Source organism: Perna viridis, chromosome 3 (assembly GCF_037379345.1).
Source record: "Perna viridis isolate PV_CMFRI_1.1 ecotype Kerala chromosome 3, ASM3737934v1, whole genome shotgun sequence".
NCBI classification, from domain to species: domain Eukaryota; kingdom Metazoa; phylum Mollusca; class Bivalvia; order Mytilida; family Mytilidae; genus Perna; species Perna viridis.
Window position 1 is genome coordinate 37,231,760 of NC_142447.1, and position 21,527 is coordinate 37,253,286.

Below are 21,527 nucleotides of genomic sequence, written 5' to 3' on the forward strand. Positions count from 1 at the left end.
ATGTTTCATTCCTTTCAAATCTTGTATTTCAGACCCTGTTTACTATGTTGCTGAAGGTTCTGTAGTTACCATCACAATCAAAAGGGAAGGTGATGCCAGCCAATCAGAATCTGTCAAATACAAAACCTTAGATGGATCAGCATTGGTTGGGGACTACAACAAACTAACCAATCAGGATGCTGTGTTTGGTGTCGGCCAAACAGAAGTGTCCTTTCTTGTTACCATTAATGAGGATGACTTGCCTGAAGGAAATGAAACTTTTTATATTGAAATATTCCAAATTATGGGTAAATATTTTATATCTCAATTGATCTTGTCTTTCATGTTTTTTTGTTGTTGTTTTTTTTTTTTATTGTTGTCGTGACAAATTTTTTTTCTTGATTTTCTTTAAATAATTTGGTTAAGAAAGAAAATTGTTTAAGGTAAAGTGTTTAGATTTCCTTTTGCTGTAGGTCATATATACTTTAAGACCAAGGGAAGGGAATGAAAACCATAAACACATGGTGCCTTTTTTTTAAAGTTTTAAAATTGTCATATATATGAAAGTAAATAATGTACATAAAATTTCTATTATAAAAAACATAACTGCAAGTGGTAAAATCTATGATGCTTTTTGTAAAGGTGATTTAGTGGCCACTCAGGGAACCAATTGTTCTATTGTGATACTAGCCAATGATGAAGCCTATGGAGTATTTAGATTTATGCCACCTTTAGCTGTCACTGCTGAGGAAGGGAGCCATGTGGATTTAACGTTAGTACATATAAATGAAGTAGCTATGACTATAAACAATATTGATGACTTTATCTAGTTGTAACTCTTAAACATTAAATTGAAATGTATACCAACTATTTTGTCCAATTTTCATCCCCTCTTGTTATATTTTTTTTCCAAACAGGAACTTATACATGTACAATTTGGTAGATTAATTTGAAATTATTATAATTTTCATCTATTCATCTTGAATAGAATATGGAGAGACAGAGGAGCATTTGGTGAGGTAGAAGTATCATGGGAGGTAATTGATGCCATCACAAATACCATGCCTCCAGATAACAGTGAGTTTGAGAAATCTAACGATACCGTGTACTTTGATGAAGGAACCTACCAACAGACATTACGGATACTCCCTAGATCTGACTCAGCTCCTGAGAAACAAAGGAAATATATTGTCAAGCTAACAGATGTGGAAGGTAAAGTTTCTTGTATGAGTTTGAACAAAAGTCAAATTGTAAGTTTGAATGCTTTTCTGAAGTAAAACTGATTACAGAGATACTATTTTATATTAACAATTTACATAATATTTGTCATGATGGAGCAGGTACAGTGTTATAAAGGACAATAAACATTACAACAAATTGGATGTATCTGCATCTGATAAAAAAACATGTAATGTTCAATGGATGAAGAAATTAATTATTAACCATTCTAGATGACACAATCCTTATCATTTTAATTCTCAGATTTATCTTTTAACAGTTGTGGTTGGTAGAAGTGGTGTACAAAACCTTGCCAAATTATCTGACACCAATACACAAGTAATCCTGACCATTGAAGAAAGTGATGACCCCTATGGAAGATTTGCCTTCACCTTGAACTCAACAGAGGTCACAATTGCAGAGGACTTTTATCCTGGAGAGGAGGCTAAATCTACTGCTAGGTTTAATGTTGAGAGGAGACAAGGTGGCTTTGGTAATGTTCAGGTTGGTATACAATGTGATTGAGACAAGGAAAATGACAGATGATTAATTAATCTTCTAAATTCATTTTTTTTCATGCATAAGATTTATCAGATAATTAACTACCTGTTTAATAATATTTTTTTCAATGTTTAAACAACAAAATTGTAATCTCTACAAATACCATGAAATGTTATCCCCACAAAAACCACAAAATGTTATCCCCACAAAAACCATAAAATAACATCCCCACAAAAACCACAAAATAATATCCCCACAAAAACCATGAAATGTTATCCCCACAAAAACCACAAAATATTATCCCCACAAAATCCATGAAATGTTATCTCCACAAAAACCATGAAATATTATCCCCACAAAAACCACAAAATGTTATCTCCACAAAAACCATGAAATGTTATCCCCACAAAAACCACACAATATTATCACCACAAAAATAATGTTTTTTCGGTAGGTAATTAAATTTTTCTTGTTGAAAATAAGTTTTTTTTTTAAACTTATATTAAACAGTTTAATCATTAGTTCACTGAATGATATTAAAAAAAATCAGTTTTTGTTTTTCAATTATTTCTTAATAAGGTTGTTTGGGAGTTTTACACTGACCCAGTTGGTGTAACCATGCCAACTGTATATGACCTTATGATCTTGGCCAACCCAGCATCAGATGTTAGTAGACGTCCTCAGAAAAGACGGATCTTCACTGGGACTGATGTCATGTACTTCACAGGCGCTGTCAGTAAGTAGAATGAACAGTATGATGTGACTATGATTTCTACTCACTCAAAGCCTCATGGTATTACTAATAACCAGAAACAAGGTTCAAATCATATGCAGTCATAAAACCACAATTTACACTCCGTCTGTAGGTCCATAGTGATCCTCATATCCAGTTGTCTGTTCATTCATTTTAATCTGTAATGCTTTTGGTTTCCAATCTATATTTATAGAACCTCTCAACATTACATTTCAAACTTAAACGCATTGCTTTGAATCATAAGATACAGGTGTATTTTGATAATGGTTTATATTGCCTTAATTTGTTATAAATTATGGCCATTTTCACTTCAGTATTCAATAATAACTTTCTTTAGTTGAGCATAGATAGTATTTACTCTGAACCTGGTTTGGTTTATGGAGTAATTTGTTAAATGAGATCAATCAATCATGAATCATGAAATGCTTTAATCACACATCTACTATAGATCCCTTACTGTTACTTGTACTTTTTCCTTAAAATGCACAATTAGTTATATAAATTTGATTTAATCTTTAGTAATTTCAATACTTTCTGATTTTTTTTAGCTCACCTGGCCAAAGGCCATACGATCTAATGCCATCACTTGGCATCCATTGTCATTAACAATTTTTCAAAACTCTTTCCCTCTGACACTACTTGACCAATTGGAACCATACTTAGTATGAATGTTTCTGGGGTATCCTGCATAGAACTGAGGTTTGAATTTTTGATTTGTTGAAAAACATGGCCGTTGTTACTAAAAATAGAACATAGGGGTCAGACAGTAGTTTTTCACATATATTTCCTAAACCGTTACCTTTAGCCAAATTTGACAGGGTAAAAGTGATCAGAATGATGAGATCAATCTGCGATGTAATTCTCATTTTAATCCGTTGAGCCATGTTGGAGTTATTGCCCATTTTTGACATTTTTTTGTTATTTTTAATGTTATTTCTTTCAAAAATATTCTCCTCTGACACTGCATGACCAATTGGAATCAAACTTGGTATGAATGTTCCTCGGGATATCCTACATAGAAGTGATGTGGGGATTTTTGATCCGTAGACAAAACATGGCCACCATTACTAAAAATAGAACAAAGGGGTCAGACAGTAGTTTTTTGCATATATATCCAATACAGTTAGTTTTAGCAAAATTATTTCAATTGCTGAAATGACCCTTATTATAAGGCCTTCAAAAGTCTTCAGGGATCAAAGTTGTCAGGGGACTCATTGTAAGAGTTATTGCCCTTGAAAGATGAAAAATGACTTTTTTTTTTTTACAGCTTTCAGCCAATATCTTGAAAACTGGTATATTTATAAAGAAACTTTTAATTGCTAAATTTTACAATTTTCAGCCAATATCTTGAAAACTATAATAGATAGAAACTTTCAATTGCTAAATTTTACAGTTTTCAGCCAATATCTTGAAAACTATAATAGATAGAAACTTTCAATTGCTATATTTTATGGTTTTCAGCCAATATCTTGAAAATTATAATAGATAGAAACATACTTTCTATTGCTGAAATGATTCTAATGATAAGTCCTACCAAAGTCTTCTTGAGCCAAAATTGTTGGACAACTCCTTGTTAAATTTATTGCCTTTGAAATACAAACTTTAACAAGGTGAGCGATTCAGGCTCCTGGGAGCCTCTTGTTTCATTTTTATTCTTAATTTGGCAGCAGTTTAAATTATATTATTGAACTTTTTGATTTAATTTATCAGACAGCTATTTGACGATATCTAGTAAATACCAGCCTCCACCAGAAGAGTTGAAGAATGGTTACTCAATCAGTGCATGGATACAGCCTTTCTCTGACCTTAACAGTTATATTGTTGCCAAGACAACTGATGATGGTTCAAGGTTCTTTTATACCCTGAAGGTCACCACAGGGGGTTCTGGAGCTATTTTCTTGTTTGGATATGCTGTATCAGGAAGTAGTGTAAGTATCTGGTAGTTAAATGATTTCCAATACCTGTATATTTGCATATGTTTGCTAAAGTTCTGGGAGATTTGCATCAGTCTACTGGAATTTGATGGTAACCTCAAGATAATTTAAATAATGTATGATTTGCATTCATGAATTGGAATGAAATATCAAACTTTATTAATATCAATTATCAATACAGTACATGTGCTTCATTCTGTGTTGAAACTCACCAACGGAAGTTTAGTTGTCAGAAGATAACCCCTATCTTTGACATAACATAGGTTTCTATTTAAAGGATGTATTTTGAAATTATAAAATTCAAATAACATATCTTATAATTTCCTTGAAACAATACAAGTATTTTTTTAATTAAATTTTGTACAATTTTGTATTTTTATTGATTGTCTCCCCTTACAGAGTAACCAACAGATCTCTATGACAACCTCTAAGAACCTGAAGGATGGACAGTGGCATCATATCCTTGTTACTGTTGACAGTGGTGCTGTAAAGTTCTTCCTCAATGGACAGTTGATTGGCTCCAAGTGAGTTTAATTCAGTTGGCTTAGTAAAGCATATTATACTGAAGATTTATTTGTTGATGAAGTTTTAATTTGATCGCTCATGTAAAACAATGCAACAAAAATGGCCAGCCTGTGGTAAAACAATGATAAAATAGAGTTTCCATGATTCTATTCTATTAGGACTAGATTCTTTGCATTTTTTTAATAGACACAGCCAATGAGTTGGATGAAATGTTGGTCATGTAATAATCTCTTTGTTACCATGGCAGTGGTCTAAAGAGCTTTGAAGCACATCATATTAGAATGTACTATTATAGCTGAACATAATAACATGTCTTTAATGATTACACATGTAGGAATTATCTATGACTTTCACATGTCTTTAATGATTACACATGTAGGAATTATCTATGACTTTCAGATGTCTTTAATGATTACACATGTAGGAATTATCTATGACTTTCATATGTCTTTATAGTATGAAGATAATAATTTTGGGACCTATATTTTCATATGTTTTATTTTCTTAATTGGTGTTTCCATGACAACAAGGAGGAAAATAATTTTGATTTACAAACTGTTGTTATACTAGAAGGGCATACTTGAAGAAAAAAATATTTGTAGGTGAATATTAAACATTTCATTTCCAGCCAAATTTGGTCTTTAGAGAAAAAAAAGTGTTAAATATAATTAAGTGAATGCTTAGTTGTGAAACTTTATTAGTTATCGCCCCTGTGGTAAATTTAGTGTCTTTTTTTTTTCTTTTTTAGAACATTAGGATCACAGCCTCTGATAGATTTGACAGGAAAGTTATATGTAGGAGCTATTCCTCCAGGAAATGAGAGGTTTATTGGTTATTTACAGGATGTCAGAATATATACAAGAAAACTTACTGATGTGTAAGGATAGGAGTTTAATAGTACTCTTCAAGATTAGAAAAAAATATTATTTTATGATTGAAGAAATAGTACATTATTAATAAAATTAAGGATACGGGTTATGTTAATGATATTTACCAGAATTGTCTAGTATTTGAAATACTTTATTTAAAGAATCTGAATGATGTGCACTTGGTAATACACAAGGTGAATGGGGTAGTCATCCTGAAAGCAAGAGTATTAAGTAGTAGCGTATGTATTGGCTTTGATCAATGAGTTCAATGCAAAAGTTTGTTTGGTTTTTATACTGGTAATAGTCTACAAAAGTTTGTTTGGTTTTTATACTGGTAATGGTCTACAAAAGTTTGTTTGGTTTTTATACTGGTAATAGTCTACAAAAGTTTGTTTGGTTTTTATACTGGTAATAGTTGGTCTACAAAAGTTTGTTTGGTTTTTATACTGGTAATGGTCTACAAAAGTTTGTTTGGTTTGCCTGTTCATTTACATTTCTGTATTTTATGTGTACTTATGTCTTGAAGTACATTGTATTTCAAAACTTATATTTTTTTTTCATTGAAGTGAAATCAAAGAAATATTTGCTCTTCCTGCTCAGAAAGATCTTACTCCTGTATCTGGTTATTTGTCATTCCATGAGGCTCTGAGGGAGCAGACAATTATAGTTACGTCAACACAGGATTCTGAGGAGGAAAGTAGTGAACTATTTACTATTAGGCTGTTAACAGCCAACAATGGAGGTGCTCTGTCACACAGTGATAGCACTGCTAGACTTACAAGTGAGTATAAGAATAATGTTTTCAGGTTTTTTTTTATCATTTGGCTACACAAAGCTCATTATTAGATTCTCACCTAGCTTTCAAACAATTTTATGGGAGAGAGAAAGGTAGGGTTTTATTATATTCTTTTTATTTATTTCCATTTTTATAGTACATAACTGCTGATTAATGTTTTGTAAACACATAACTGTAAATAAACATACATAGAATGGACCATGTAATGCTCATCAAATTTCTCCTATCTATAAAATTCATTAATACATGTATTTGTTTTAGTTGAGAAGAGTGACAATGCCAATGGTGTGTTCAGTATCCGTATATGTTCCCCTAACCAAGCCTTGACTGAAAATGCTGTTATATCCTGTACCATAGAGAGACAAAGAGGTGATGATGGAGATGTAACTATCTCCTGGGCTGTATTCCAGTCTGTAGGTGGCGGGGAAATAGAGGCATCACAGGATTTTGTTAACAGCAAGGGAACCATAACATTTCCTGCTGGAGAGAGACTGAAGGTAAGATATTGAGGGATCTTTTTCTAACTTTGTATATGTATTGAGTATCATAAATACAGATCCAGTTCAAATAACAAAGTTATTGTTTTTACCCTCAAAAGTATGTTGCATCATGGCAGGGTATCAGTTATGCTCTATTAGATGGTCTGTTTTTAAGTACCTAGTAGTAACTACAATATACTATAAACATTTAAATTTTCACATTTCCTGTCAAGTGAAGATATTAAGTGATTTTTTTTTTTGCTTTAAAAAACAATTAGTGATTTATGGTGTATAAAAAACAATTTCACAGGTGCAATTTTTTGGTCTTTTCTGTCCATCATGAAAACAGGAAAATTAAAATGATTACAGTAATTTCTCTGAAGAATTTATTGATATGAACAAAAACAAAATAAAATGATTAAACTTAATTAAAGTCTGAATTTGTAATCAAATAGATGCCTTGTGTTTTTTAATATACATGATCTTTTATTATCCTGGTTCCCTAAGAGAATGTTGTTGATATTATTTCCAGCACTTCAATGGAGAAAACTTAACACTATCCTAATTTATTACTTTTAGACAGTGACCTTAACCATCCTGGATGATGACCTTCCTGAAATTGATGAGATATTTCATGTCAGACTCGTATCTGTGTCCAGTGGCGATGGGAGCACTGGTTCCACAAACACTAGTGGGGCCAGTATAGACCTGACAAAAGCTAGCTCTGTAGTGACAATATTAAAGAATGACCATTCTAATGGTGTTCTACAGTTCAGTAACAGGACCAACCCTCCCTCTCCTGGTGGGGGAATTATACCAATTTCGACCGTGGAACCTATTGTAAGTAATTAGTTTATTAGGATAAGTTTATGTTAAATGAATAGAGTTATCTTTTATTACAATCTTATTTACACAATTTGTATTAATTACGTGTATTACAGTTTTGTCATTTTAGTCTAAAATTTTATTTTATTTATCTTTGCTATTTTTAGAAAATTCTGACATAATATAACTTAAAGATTTCACAATATTAATTTTAATTATTGGGAATTTTAATAAGTAAGTTGTACTTTTTACAATAATATAACATAATTCTGAATGTAGTTACTATCAAACCCAGTATCCTTTGATTCATGCAAGTCTATTTTATATGTGAGTAGATCACCTCTGAAAACATGCAACATTATTTATATTCATAACAGATCAAAGTTCTTGAGGAGGCCGGTACATTAGCACTTATGGTAGTTAGAGCTCAGGGAACTGCTGGGTATGTTACTGTGGAATGGAGAACAACTGATGGAACAGCAAAAAGTTCTGGCAATTCAGGATCAGATTATAAGGTAGGTAGTACATGTGCTTGCCTTAAGTAAAGACCCGTACTTTGTGTTATTCTAAACAGTTCTGACAGTACTGTTCCTGTTGTCACGAAGGAGATTTTTGCCAAAGACTGAATAGACAGTGAGGTAAAGTTTACATTTTCAGGTATGTGATGAACTGATGTGTTTTTCATATGTTTTGGTGACTCTTTATTTCCTTGGTGATATTCGACATTGCAAAGAATTTACATGAAAATGATATGTATTTATGTTTTAGACCAGTTTATAATTGTACAGATTGTTTATCAAACATCCTATTTATTTAACTGTCCTAGATCTCTTGATAGCAGTTCTGACTCTGGCTCCAACACAAAACTACAGCCTGTGGCTTCCACACCCAAAACATGTCTCACATACAAAGTTAAATTTAGCAGAGCAAATTTCATCATTCCATAACTGGTCATCGTCCCTTCTTAGAAAAACACAATTTGAAGTGTCATCGTTAGGTTGGTTTGGTGCCCATCGGATGAAGGTGAATGGTTTAGTGATAGATACATCAGTTGCCCACATCCATTGTTTGGTCTTAGATACAAATGCACCACTTGTCCACCATCCTTCTGCCTTGCTATGGCCTGAAATAGACATCAGTGTATGTTTAAATTAATGCATGGTTCAAAAGACAAGATATTCTGTTTCAATTCATCACTGCTCTTTTACAATTAAATGTAATTATCAGATTAATAAATTACATAAAAGAAAAAATGTTGTTTTTTTAAGATATGTTTTAAAATATAGTTTATGGTTATTTGAATTGCAAATTTCAGACAAATCAAATTCCATCACAGTAGCAAACAAAGTTATAGAAAATAATCTGGTTTGCTCTGAGAGAACTAACCAATCAAATGGCTTGTTAAAAACCAAGTTGAATTATATTATTCTGTCAAATACATGTAATTCACTTGTATAAAGTTTGTATATCTGTTTGAGTCAAGATACCATTGATAACCTCTGTTCTTAGTTTATTCTTAATTAGTTACAAAATTTTGTATTGTTTACAAATTGTAAAAATGTAAGACAACAAATCATGCTGTCACATCCATCTCAGATACTTCATTTTGGTACTCTATTGCTTCAAAAAAGAAAAAAAGGTTTTTTTTTTCAAGTAGTGTTCAATACTATTATATACAACAGCTAAAGCATTTAGGGATGTATAATGGTATTATGCTGTCATTGTTGCTGGTGTCTTTTCACTTTTGTTCCTTTACGATAACCTAAAAATCTTTTTGAAATTTTTCAGGTCTATCTTTTATTTGACACATATTTTTATACTCATCTGGTACTTTGATTGGCCTGTTCAGTCAATTGTTTTAAATGTCACCTTAAGTTTGTACAAGTCCTGTAGAGATGAAATTGTCATGATATTCCACACTCTTAGTCCTTTCTTTCCAATAATTATAGGTAATACTTAAGTACCCATATAACCAATTAATCCACATCATAAAATTGCTTTATTAAGTATAAAAATGTAGTTCAACATCTTTGTACATGCATTATAGAGGTTTGTGGTTTTTTAAATGACAGGAAAATTCATTTACCTCTTCCCAGTTGAAGCTACAGGACACAATCCAATTTTTATTGAATTATTTTTTAACAATTTTTTTTGTTGACATTCAACTTTAACTGATTTTGAAATCACTGTAAATTTGATCAATATTGAATTATTTTGGACGTGGAGTTTACTTAGAAAATTACTGTAACATTATTTCCCCCTGTGAGAAGATGTCAGTTGTTCGTATTCTTTTATATATTGGAATTCATTTGTTTAGGAAGTCATTAACAATCACTTTTGTTCAGATTTTCATTTGTCAGATTGGTAGTAATTGAAAACTGAAAATTTAATTTTTAATGTTTTTCATTACTTTTCCATATTGAGTTAAAACTTTGAATGAAATATGATTTTCAACAAGGATTAAAATTGTTGGTTTTTTTTAAGTATTTTGAGTCTAAAAACAAGTAATTTATTTCAAAGTAAATGGGGTACATAAATAGTCATGCATAAAGCATTGTAAAGAAATATATGTACACTAACTAGTAGAATTTATGGAGAGAATGGTAAGAAAAATTTTCCTTCAATCACAAAATCACAAAAAAAAAATGTTAATTCATAAATTCTGAAACAGAAAAGTGAAGAATGTTACAGAGTATTATCATAGAGACAAAATGGTTTAGTACATTGTTTATCAGATAAGATAATTCCCTGAAAAAAAAATACATCTAGCATCAAGTATCTTATGAATAAAAAAAAATGTAAGGCTATCAACTTTGGGTGTAAAATGAATCCAAATCTAATTCCTGTTTATATGACTTAGCTGTTTAATATTTATGATTACTTCATGTATGTGCCTTATTGCTAGACTTTGGATCTTTTTATAACATTGATAGTAAAACCTGTCATCAACCACCTGTAATAATCTGTCTTAAATGACTATAATTAAAATATCCTATGTAACGTATTATTTGTGAAATAAACCTGTATATTAAGACCACCTGTTTTATGTGACCATGATTTTGGTCCTCCTTGGAAGTTCCATTAAGTCAGCTTTTACTGTATGTACATATTTATAAGTTACAGAGCTCAATTTACAACATGATAAAATTCTTGTTAAATTCTATCCAAATATTTCAAGAAGAACTATCTACTATAAACAAATTCAAACTATATAGAAAATTGGAATTTACTGACCTTGATGGTTTTTGATGAGGTAAGTCAAAACATAATGTTCCTGAACAGTATCCAAGGCAACAAGATTACTTCCGAGGGCTATGCAGTATTCATTGGCCTCGTACCATGTAGTGTTAAAGTTAGACATCAGATAACAAGTCTGTAGCTTGTCTGCATCGACAGTGTGGAAACCAGCAGGACATGGGTTCTGTGATGAAAAATGACGAATTTCACGTTTAGAATGTCCAGATTGTCCACTGTCAATTTTGTCCTCCATTCGCCTAAGCCCTTGTGAAACATCTCTTGAAAGTTGGCTAAAGGATTGAGAAAGTTTTCTCTCCATGCGACCAATTTTTCTTTTAAGTCTGAAGACCTCTTGTTCTAATCCTTCTCTATTTCCATCATTTGTGGATCTCTTCAGTCTTTCATGAATGTTCTCATGTTTAGAAACTTCAGGTTGAAATGAGAGAAAGTTCTTTAGTCCTGATTGCTCTCCCTTTGTGTTTTTCACTACATTTATTTCATACGTATAGTTTTCTAATCTGATGATGCACTTTTCTGAATTTAAGTTTTTCCCATGGCTCAGAAGTGAAAGTGTAACCAATAAGAAGATGTTGACCAAACACATGTTCATTGTTTTACTCGACATTATTTTACTGATGATAGTGTACATTTACAGTAAGGTCTTTCAACAAAATTACTTATGAATTATTCAAATGTCTTTTGATATGAAAATTGTGCACCAACTGTTAATTATTAAGTGTGCATATTATCATGTTATCCCACAATATGCATGCAAAATGACAAAGTTCTCTACAACTTTTATGAATAGTATATTCCTCTCATTATGTCACTTTTAGCATCTCGTCCATGCACTGAACAAATCAAGCCTTTTTCACTCTGTAAAAACATTTAAATTGAATTGTAGCTTTTATTCAACAGTGATTATGGAAACTCTGGCTTAACATATGGGCGGATTGATTTATGGTAGAACTTATGAATTTTATTTGATTTTCAATAAGTTGTTTACAGGGTTTCAAAGGAAATGTTAAATCATAAGCAGTTGTTGTTTTGCATAACTTTCCAGAGAAGCGTGGCTAATCTCTCACCATCCTTTGAAGATTGAATAGATATGGCATATGAAATTATCATCTAAATTTCATTCAAAATTTGGACCAGTTTTTTTACCATTGTATACACTATAAGTATTTATTTGATCTGTCAAATTGAAGGTTATAATTTATGGGTGTTTTATTTACGATTTCTTCCTTTATAATTCATGCTGATACATTGTATAACATTTATTGTAAGTTATCAGGTGAAAATAACAACAAAGTATCAGAACAACAATTGATTTTAGCATATTGTCTTGAGGAACAAGTCCTATGAATTTATTCTTATTGAATCTTACTTTGTTTTAGTAAAGTGTTGTTCATTATTTGCCCTTTTAGCTCATATCAATTTTCATATGTTGTCTGTCATCTGTAAACTTTTAACGTTTTGCTAACAAGGAAACTCCTTGACTGGTTTTAACCAAATTTTTCAGGGTTAATGTATTTAAAAAGCCTAAACAACTTATTTATTTTTGTTCTTTTTCTTACAAGAGTGATATACAGAGCTATAATTTTATCTGTCTGTCAAAAATTTTTCCTGTATAGATAAAATGGGATCAAAAGTAAACTGATGACATCTTGTTCATAGTCTGAACTATAAACTTAGTTCTCTTTTAAACACCATTTCAGTTTTATGCTTAGACTAGTAGCAGTGTCTTATTAATGTAGAAAAATAATCAGACTTCTTTCTGTTTTCTTTGTTAAGTTTGTACATGCATTATGACTACAGTTCATATTTAAGAAGGAAACTTTGTTTTTTATTCACAGGCAGATGTTGGCAAGTTGGAGTTTAAAGATGGCCAACAGTATCACTTTATTAACATAGATATCATTGACAATAATAAACCTGAAACAGATAAGACATTCTATGTACAGCTGCTTAATCCTACAAATGGAGCCACTTTAGATGTGGCATCAACTGTCACCATAGTGATCAAGGCCTCTGATGGTGCCTTTGGAAAGTTCCAGTTTAATAATTCTGCTCTAAATGTAGAAACAGAGGAACTTGGTGACTCTGGGTACAAGTCTGTGTTCCTACAGGTATTATATTGTAAAAACATTTAGTATACTATCATTATCTCCTTTGATTTAATGCAATCAAAATGTTATATTTTTTTATAATCTTGTGAAGTTAATCACTTTTCTAAGCTCTCTTGAGATGAATGTACACTAAAATAGTATTTATTGACAAAACATGTGCATTTAAATCATCAATCCTGAATATCTGTTTGCAGGTTGACAGACTGCAGGGAAGTATTGGTTCAGCAATTGTTACCTGGGAGGTCATTGGTAACCAAGAGAATGACTTTATTGAACAAAGTGGAACATTGACTTTTGCTCATGGCCAAGTAAAACATAACCTTGAAATTAAAGTCAGGGCTGATACACTTCCAGAGCTAGATGAGTCTTACCAAATTCAATTGAAATCTGTTGATCAGGTATTGGTTATCAGTTTAATTTTGTTGTTGTTGTAGAAACAAAGGAGTAAGATAGTGAGAAAATTATAGATTTTATTTTATAATTGTCACATTTGTTTTATAAAACTTTCTTAGTAGATTTAAGGTTACTTCAGCCATATATGGGTTATTTCTTGTGTTTTTGGTGTTTTTGGTGATTTTGGTGTTTTTTTATGATTTTGGTGTTTTTGGTGATTTTTATACATAAGTGTTTTATATATTTATTCAGTGAAGTAAATTTTTCTTTGACAGGGAGAACTTGGTGCTTCAGATAGACTTGTGTCAGTATTAACCATTTTAGCCAATGATGATCCCTATGGACTATTTGTCTTCCCAAGTGACATGAGACCTCTACAGGTTGAGGAAACCTACAAAAGTAGGTAGAATCAGGGATCATTTGGAGGGAGTTATGTGTCAAATTTCCAATCAAATTCTAAAATGCCCCATGAAATGACTCAAATGAGTCATGGCCCACAAAAATAGAAACACCCATTAAACCTAAGTAGAATTAAGTAAATTGATTGTTCCTTTTCACGTAATATCACTCCCCATTGATGTATACACTAGAGGATCTTTAACCCATTGGATCAGGATTCCAAAATTATTCCTGAGAATAAGAAAATCTCTTAAGACCTTTCCCTGAACCTTTCTTAAGTAATACTTCCCCCAAAAAATCTCTTTGTTTCAGTATCATTAATTTTAACTTTTTGATGCTCAGTAATTGAAGTATTTGGTGACAAAGGTTAGTCGTGTAGATAGTATTAACTAAGACAATAATACAATTCCATGTTTAGACTAATGTACATTTTGTAAGATGGCTCTTGAAAAATCCAATGCTTTACCAGTATGCATCCTTAATTTTAACAGGAAAACTCAGTGTAATTCATGACTGGATTCTGAAATGCCCTGTTACATTAACGTTCACTGCATGTGCTGGAGGGTAATGCATTCATTCTATTTTAACAATTCATTTGTTTTCTCAGATATATCACTGACAATAAACAGACTGCAGGGGACATTTGGGACTGTAGATGTATACTACAGAACACTTGGGCCATCAGAAACACATCCTATGGTCCCTTCTACTGTGAGACGAGCAGAGGCTGGGGATTATAGAGCCACTGAAGGTATGGTGAGATTTCTACCTACTGAGACTGAAAAAGCTATCAATGTTACTATAATGGATGATACTGACCCAGAAAATGACGAGTCATTCTATGTTATACTGATTAATTCAACACTTCAGAGCTCTCCTCAACCAAGGCAAGGTATGTACTGTTAAAAACTGTGTTTCCTTTCTGGCAGAACTACATTAGTATTTATTGTAACTATACATCTTATTCCTTCTTAGGCTGGACCAGGTAGATAATGTTCATTACTGCACTCCATTGCTCAAGACAAGGAATGAAATATACAGAACAATAATACACCTTATTCCTTCTGACTAGTCAATATCTGGTTTATTTTTCTTGTATTGTACAATAGTGAAAATAAGTTTTCAGTTGCTTTGTTATGTTATAAGGATATTTGTTTTGATGGAGGAAATACTTTTTTCAACTTTGTTTCAGAGTAATACTTTAAAGATTAAAACTGGATTGGTGTATCATATGGACTTGTGTGTCTATAAGGCTACATTGTACAAACCAAATCTTGTCTGTAGATGTTTCCTGGTTAACTACTGTATCCCTCCACTAGGCTCTATTATACATATATGAAATTCACTTGTCATTTTAAATCAGTGAAACTGTTCCTGATATACTATACTTATTTGCATAAGGGGTAGGGGTTTCACACTGAGTGTTGCACAGGTGTAAAATCTTTGAAATAAAGAATATACAATCAGCACAGGATATTAACTATATTTCCAACTAAAATTTCAGTCCTGTCTGAGAGCACTGTTTCATATATACACATCACATATATTAGTTTACCTTGCCTTTCATATTTTTCTATTTCAGTTGCTAATTCTCCTAGAATAGGTGTCAATACAGAGATGTTATCACAGGTGATGATCATGAGTAATGATATAGCAAATGGAGTCCTGGAGTTATCTCCTATTTCTGTCAGTATCTTAGAGAACTCAACAACTATTGGAGTAAAACTCATCAGAAGAGGAGGTACATTTGGACAGGTATAGGATTAATATAGTGGAAATGATTCCATTACCTACTCCCTCTTTGTTTTTTTTGTTTTTAATTTATGTCTCCTTTTATGGTCTAATCTTAGTATTTCAATTTGTTCTAATTTATTGTACTAATGCTGATATTTATTGAAGGAATGCAAACAATATTTTTTAACATAATTATTATTTTGTCTCACTATTATTTTTATATTTTACAGGTAACAGTGAAGTTTAGAGTAATCAATGGCACTGCTAAGGAACATGAGGATTTTGAAGTTTTATCAACTACAGCAATATTAGTAGATGGGGCAGGAAGTGTGGATCTACCTGTCAGGATTATCAATGATAATGTACCTGAGTCGAATGAGACATTTTACATAGAGCTACTGAAACAGATAACAGGGGGAGGAGTGTTAGGGACAGATTCTACCACTATGGCTGTAGTCAACATACAGGCTTCAGATGATCCTGTTGGTGCCTTTGGTAATTAGTCAACATTTAAACATGAACTTTACATTAAAAGAATAGAATTGGGCTTAATCATGCTTCTTTTTTTTAATGAGCTTATTTTAATACATTTAAACCAGTCTAATCAAAAACTTGTATTCAGCTTTCACCTTTGTTAAAGGACTATGATTAAGTATTATTTGCTATCTCTATATAGTGCATTCTATGTAGAAGTTTACCCATAGATAAAGACCACCTGTCTTAAGTGACCATGGTTTTGTCTTCCGTTGAAAGGTCATTTAAGATTAGTTGGACTATATATTTTTTGTATCATTTGAAATAAATTTTTTAGCCATGCAAAGACTTAGTGGGAAAAAATGCATCAGCTATTTCCTATAAACTGAAATTACATTTGGCACTTTGTAGTTTTAACATAAGGATTGATGTCATTTTGAAATTTTAAAAAAAAATTTTTCTTCAGAATTTGCTGTTGACAGACTTGTAGTGGAGGAGCCAGAAGGTGGAACTGTAGCTACTCACAATGTTACTATAGTTAGAACAGGAGGCTCTTCAGGGGTAGTCACTGTTACATGGGAAGCTCTGCTTAATGGTATTTTTTCACCAATACGAAAACTATCTAGAAGGGAATTTTTGATAATGTTTATCATTCTGATTCAAGTAACATTTAGTCTTCATTTTTAATTGAGCCATATTAGCCAAATATTTCTCTGATCCTAAATTAAAGGTAGTGAACATTAAAATTATTATAATTGAAATGCCTTATTTGCCTATGTAAGCCATATAATTAGAGAAAAAAAACATGAGGTCAATATGTAAATGCAATTTTTATAGTCTGTTACTCTTGCCTTACAGGAGCCAGTGCAGCTAGTGACATCAGTCCTGTTTCTGGATCTGTATTTTTTGTCAGTTATGAGATGAGTCATACTATACCAATACAAATATTACCTGATGATATACCTGAGAGTCAAGAGGTATACAGAATCTGAAATATGTGCACTTGTTATGGGTCAATTTATTCATCCAAATTCTACCTTTTTGTATGCCCATTTTTTGAAGAAGTATGATAATATTCCACCGTCCATCCATTCAGATGTATGATAAGGCAAAAATGCTTTGAGCAATTTTTTTGGAGAAAGTTGTATTTATTTTTCAGGAACTTTAAAGATCTCTCCTGCTTTTTCACTTTCCATTTTTTCCATCCATGAATTGTGGAACTGAAGTAAGGGTGACCAGCATAGATGCTTAAACTTTTTCAATTACACAAGTAAAGCAACCTTGTGAAGTGTTAGTATTCCAGTCGTGTAGAATACTGACATTCACATAATTCTGTTGTTTATCTGGCATTGATACATTTCAGGAAATCAAATTTACTATAAAGTCAACTTCTGGCAGTGGAACTATTGGCCTTAAGCGAGAGTTAACCCTTGTTATACTTCCAAATGACAATCCACATGGAATTGTTCAGTTTTCTCAAAGTGTTTATACCTTGAATGAGATGTCCTCAGACAGTGATCAAGAACTACCTCTTAAAAGGGAGTAAGTATAAATGATAATGTCAAAGTACTTTGAATATCTGTTTGGTCTATCTATTCTCCATACAAATTTAAAGGTAAAGAGGAATTTATTTGTCCTCCAAATTATTTAAATGAATATCATGAAATATAAGTATTATTATTTGACATGAAAAGTAGTACAAGAAGCATAGTTGTAATTGTCAAATTATTACAAATTAAGGTTTCTGACAAGTGGATTTAGGAGTATCCTTTTTTGTTTTGTTTTTTGTTTTTTGTTTTTTTTCATCTTCATTTGTTACACTCACACCAAACAAGGTTTTGTTAGCTATATCTATTTTAAAACATTTTATGGTACTTTATAGTTCAAGAAAAAAAATTGTCTTTTTTCAGAGGAGGTTTGTTTGGCAGGTTGAGAGTATCCTATCTTACAAAGCAAACAGATATAGTGAGTGATGCCACCCAAGATGGTAGTTCAGTTCTCAGTTACTTTAATGTCCCACTAGATGGCAGTAGGGAACTAACAGGAAGTCTGGTTGATGTGTCATCAGCAGCAGATCCAGTGGATGTAAGTGAATGTAAATGCGTCTTCATCTTCAATCTTGGGTATTGTTCTGAGTAAAAGGACTTAACATTACTAAACATTTTGTAGATCTTTTTAATTGTTATTGTCCCCTGCTACAATACAGAAGAGAACACAGAAATACCAGTGTTCGTGTGTGTGTGTCCTTTCGGGATCCATCACACATAACTTTTTGGAAGCAACTTCTCAGAAACCCCCTAATCAATTTTGTTCAAATTTTGTAACATTGTTAGTCACCATATGTTGTTGATTACATTGCTTTTTTTATTTTGAATTGACAAATTTTACAGGAATTATGTGACTTTTAAATTAGTACAAGCAACGCTATAGGAACATATTGTGGATGGAATTCATTTGAAACTGCTTAACTGATTTTGTTCCAATTTTGTAGGATTGTTAGTCATCATTTGTAGTTGATCATATTGCACCATCAGTTTGATTTGAAAAATTTTCAGGAGTTATAGGACTTTATTAGGTAGTTGATCATATTGCGCTGTGATTGTGATTCTACAAATTTTTCAGGAGTTACTAGACTTTTGCACTTCATCTTTCTTTCTTTTTTCTGTGATAGGGGACTTGTGACTATGTGTAGCAATCTTGTTTTCTACTGTTTGTCATTAGTTTTTATACCTTCAAAAATTATTTGTAGATCTATTTGTGCTAGTAATAGGTGACTCTATTTCAGGCTTGTAGTAAAGCATGTATTAGGTCAGCTGCTTGTAAGGCATTTGAAGTGTCTGTTTCTCTGAAGAAGTGTGCTTGGTATTCTACAGACATAACCAACAGTCTTAAACAGATTGTTGACTTTAAATATTACTCTAAAATGGTACCAAAGGTGAGTGTGCTTATGAATATTTAAAGTTCAATTATTTCAAGTGATTTTTTATTTGTTCTTTTTTGGGAAATGGGGAGGTTGAAATTCCTTGATTTTAAATATCTTCCCTTATTATATAGATAGCAGTGTTTTATCGAATATTCCCAGTGTAATAAATTTTGATAATTCACACTGTGAAATAAATTTGGTAATTTCCCTCTCACGCTTTCTCCCACCAAAACTTCACAACTTTGATATCATTCCGCCAATCACTGAATTCAAAATTCATCTTGAAAATATTGATAAACTATGAAAAAAATCTATATGATAAATAGGATAATCAATTGGTTATCGTGAATAACCAAAATATTATCACTCGTGCCGAGAACGCTTGAGGATTTAACTAGTGCGCAGAAAAAGTTCTGCGCACTAGTTAAATCTAGGCGTTCTTCAGCACCCATGATAATATTTTGGTTATTCACTTTTCCAATTAATTATCCTATTATTCTTTAGGGAAAAATTATCAAAGTATTGAAAATCACAATATCTATACCCAACAAATTATACTTTAATCATTAAAGTCTTCTGAAATGTTTACAATTTTATAATGTGTTACATGTATGCTTATGACTGTGTTCATCTTTAATATGGAATTTATGTGGAACTTTTATAGGTAAATGAACTTTTTGCTAGACGAGCCACAGAAGGGGTTGATTTTGGTGTGGTTACCAATGGATACACATACATAGAGGAAGGAGTAAACATAGGTTCAGTTATTGTGTCCATCAAGGGAGATAACTTACCAGAACTGGATGAAAAATTCATTGTTCAGTTGACTTCTGTTGAAGTCATATCAGGGGTTACATCTACCAAATATCCTCCCAAATTTGGTACTGTTACTATGGCAACTGCTGTTATTAAGGAAAATGATAATGCATTTGGGGAGTTTACAGTAGTAAGTGATAGTCCTTCTGCTGTACAAGATGGTCATATACTTGGAGTGGAAGAAAGAGACAGATTAGCTGTAGATCTTATAGTGGAAAGAAAAGGTAAGATTGCTTTTGCAGAAGACAACTGAACTAGTTTACTTATCAATACTTTTTCTCTTGGTAAAAAGTCTGGTAGATTTCATTGGTCTATCCCAGAAATATAATCTCATAAGAAGTGGCAACATGATTTTGATATTTATCTTGTAGCTTGTTTCTATTGTGAGTTAAGAAAATACCAGAAAAATATGTGTATTTGAAAATAAAGCTGGTCAATGAAAAATTCATACAAAAACATCTGGACAGTGGTTATCTGATGACATCATTAATCAAGTGTTCTTTCAGGAGGTAATTTAGGAGATGTGAGTATAGACTGGTATATAGACCAGGGAGCCAGCACTGCCACTTATGGTAAAGACTTTACAGGAGATGGTGCTACACTTCAGTTTTCCTCTGGTGCAGCCAGAAAATGCAAGTATAGATTTATCATCAAACTGATTTAATATAGTGTGTCTATTCTATATAACAGTTATGTGATCCAAAGTAACATTTATAATACAATATAAACACCAACATAAATAATAGATGCATCACTGTATGGATGTACATGGTAATTTTGCATTATTTCATTCTAGTAATCACAGTCACTATTCTTGATGACAATGATCCTGAATTAAATAAAACTGTTGTCATCAAACTAAGAAATCCAAAAGGTGGTGCCCAGGTATCCCAGGATGCAACCGTTACCATAGTGATATTGGAGAATGATAATGTTGGTGGCATCGTTGGATTTGGAACAAGTGCTCTTGTTGGAAAGGAAGGTACTATATGATTTAAGTGGAAATAATTTAAAATGATCAAAATTTAGAATTTCATAAAAATTCGAAGAAGAGGAAATTGAGGTAGTTTTTTTAGGTCTTACAGGTGACTAACACTAACAAAAAGGTGCCTCTTTTTTGCTCACACATAAAGATAAATTATTTTTCCAATAGAAAAAATGTGAAATACTACTTCCATGAAGTAAAAAAAAATATTTAAATTCAGTATTTGAATTTAAAGGAACAAACTTGACACTGACAGTTGTGAGACGGTCTTCAGCACATGGTACAGTGATGGTTGATTGGCAGACCAAGGGAATTAATGATTTGGACCCTACTTTAGGCTTCTCTAAAACTAATGGGACAATAGTCTTCTTGCCTGTGAGTACATTACACCCTTGTATCTACATTAATCCAACTTCAGTAGTTCAAATTGTACCCTCCTTGCAAACAAAGTTTGTGGGTATATAGAAACACCTTCCCTCTATCAATTAATCCTTTGTCTTATTTCTTAAGCACACCTATTTCTTAACCATGATGGATTTTGATGAACTTTAAAATGT

General features: G+C 32.0%; 2 protein-coding genes across 2 annotated transcripts in view; one reads left to right on the plus strand and one right to left on the minus strand.

The window, feature by feature from the left end:
- LOC148622113 (adhesion G protein-coupled receptor V1-like) overlaps positions 1 to 21,527 on the plus strand; it is a 78,063-nt gene that overhangs the window by 14,734 nt on the left and 41,802 nt on the right. Inside the window, exons 18-44 of the mRNA XM_088571696.1 lie at positions 33 to 287; positions 622 to 751; positions 968 to 1,191; positions 1,478 to 1,701; positions 2,278 to 2,434; positions 4,163 to 4,380; positions 4,786 to 4,910; positions 5,660 to 5,788; positions 6,347 to 6,561; positions 6,838 to 7,073; positions 7,635 to 7,895; positions 8,258 to 8,395; positions 12,974 to 13,246; positions 13,441 to 13,644; positions 13,915 to 14,038; positions 14,646 to 14,930; positions 15,621 to 15,793; positions 16,003 to 16,267; positions 16,713 to 16,841; positions 17,105 to 17,223; positions 17,610 to 17,788; positions 18,157 to 18,331; positions 19,032 to 19,181; positions 19,834 to 20,209; positions 20,492 to 20,617; positions 20,782 to 20,967; positions 21,206 to 21,345. Of these exons, the coding sequence (XP_088427822.1) occupies positions 33 to 287; positions 622 to 751; positions 968 to 1,191; positions 1,478 to 1,701; positions 2,278 to 2,434; positions 4,163 to 4,380; positions 4,786 to 4,910; positions 5,660 to 5,788; positions 6,347 to 6,561; positions 6,838 to 7,073; positions 7,635 to 7,895; positions 8,258 to 8,395; positions 12,974 to 13,246; positions 13,441 to 13,644; positions 13,915 to 14,038; positions 14,646 to 14,930; positions 15,621 to 15,793; positions 16,003 to 16,267; positions 16,713 to 16,841; positions 17,105 to 17,223; positions 17,610 to 17,788; positions 18,157 to 18,331; positions 19,032 to 19,181; positions 19,834 to 20,209; positions 20,492 to 20,617; positions 20,782 to 20,967; positions 21,206 to 21,345 (5,216 nt within the window). The remainder of the gene's footprint in view (positions 1 to 32; positions 288 to 621; positions 752 to 967; positions 1,192 to 1,477; positions 1,702 to 2,277; positions 2,435 to 4,162; positions 4,381 to 4,785; positions 4,911 to 5,659; positions 5,789 to 6,346; positions 6,562 to 6,837; positions 7,074 to 7,634; positions 7,896 to 8,257; positions 8,396 to 12,973; positions 13,247 to 13,440; positions 13,645 to 13,914; positions 14,039 to 14,645; positions 14,931 to 15,620; positions 15,794 to 16,002; positions 16,268 to 16,712; positions 16,842 to 17,104; positions 17,224 to 17,609; positions 17,789 to 18,156; positions 18,332 to 19,031; positions 19,182 to 19,833; positions 20,210 to 20,491; positions 20,618 to 20,781; positions 20,968 to 21,205; positions 21,346 to 21,527) is intronic.
- On the minus strand, positions 8,558 to 11,991 carry LOC148622114 (uncharacterized). The gene is made up of 2 exons (XM_088571695.1): positions 11,115 to 11,991; positions 8,558 to 9,003 (listed from the first exon to the last, which is right to left on the minus strand). Exons 1-2 carry the CDS (start codon positions 11,764 to 11,766, stop codon positions 8,747 to 8,749), a joined length of 909 nt encoding a protein of 302 aa, XP_088427821.1. The 5' UTR covers positions 11,767 to 11,991; the 3' UTR covers positions 8,558 to 8,746.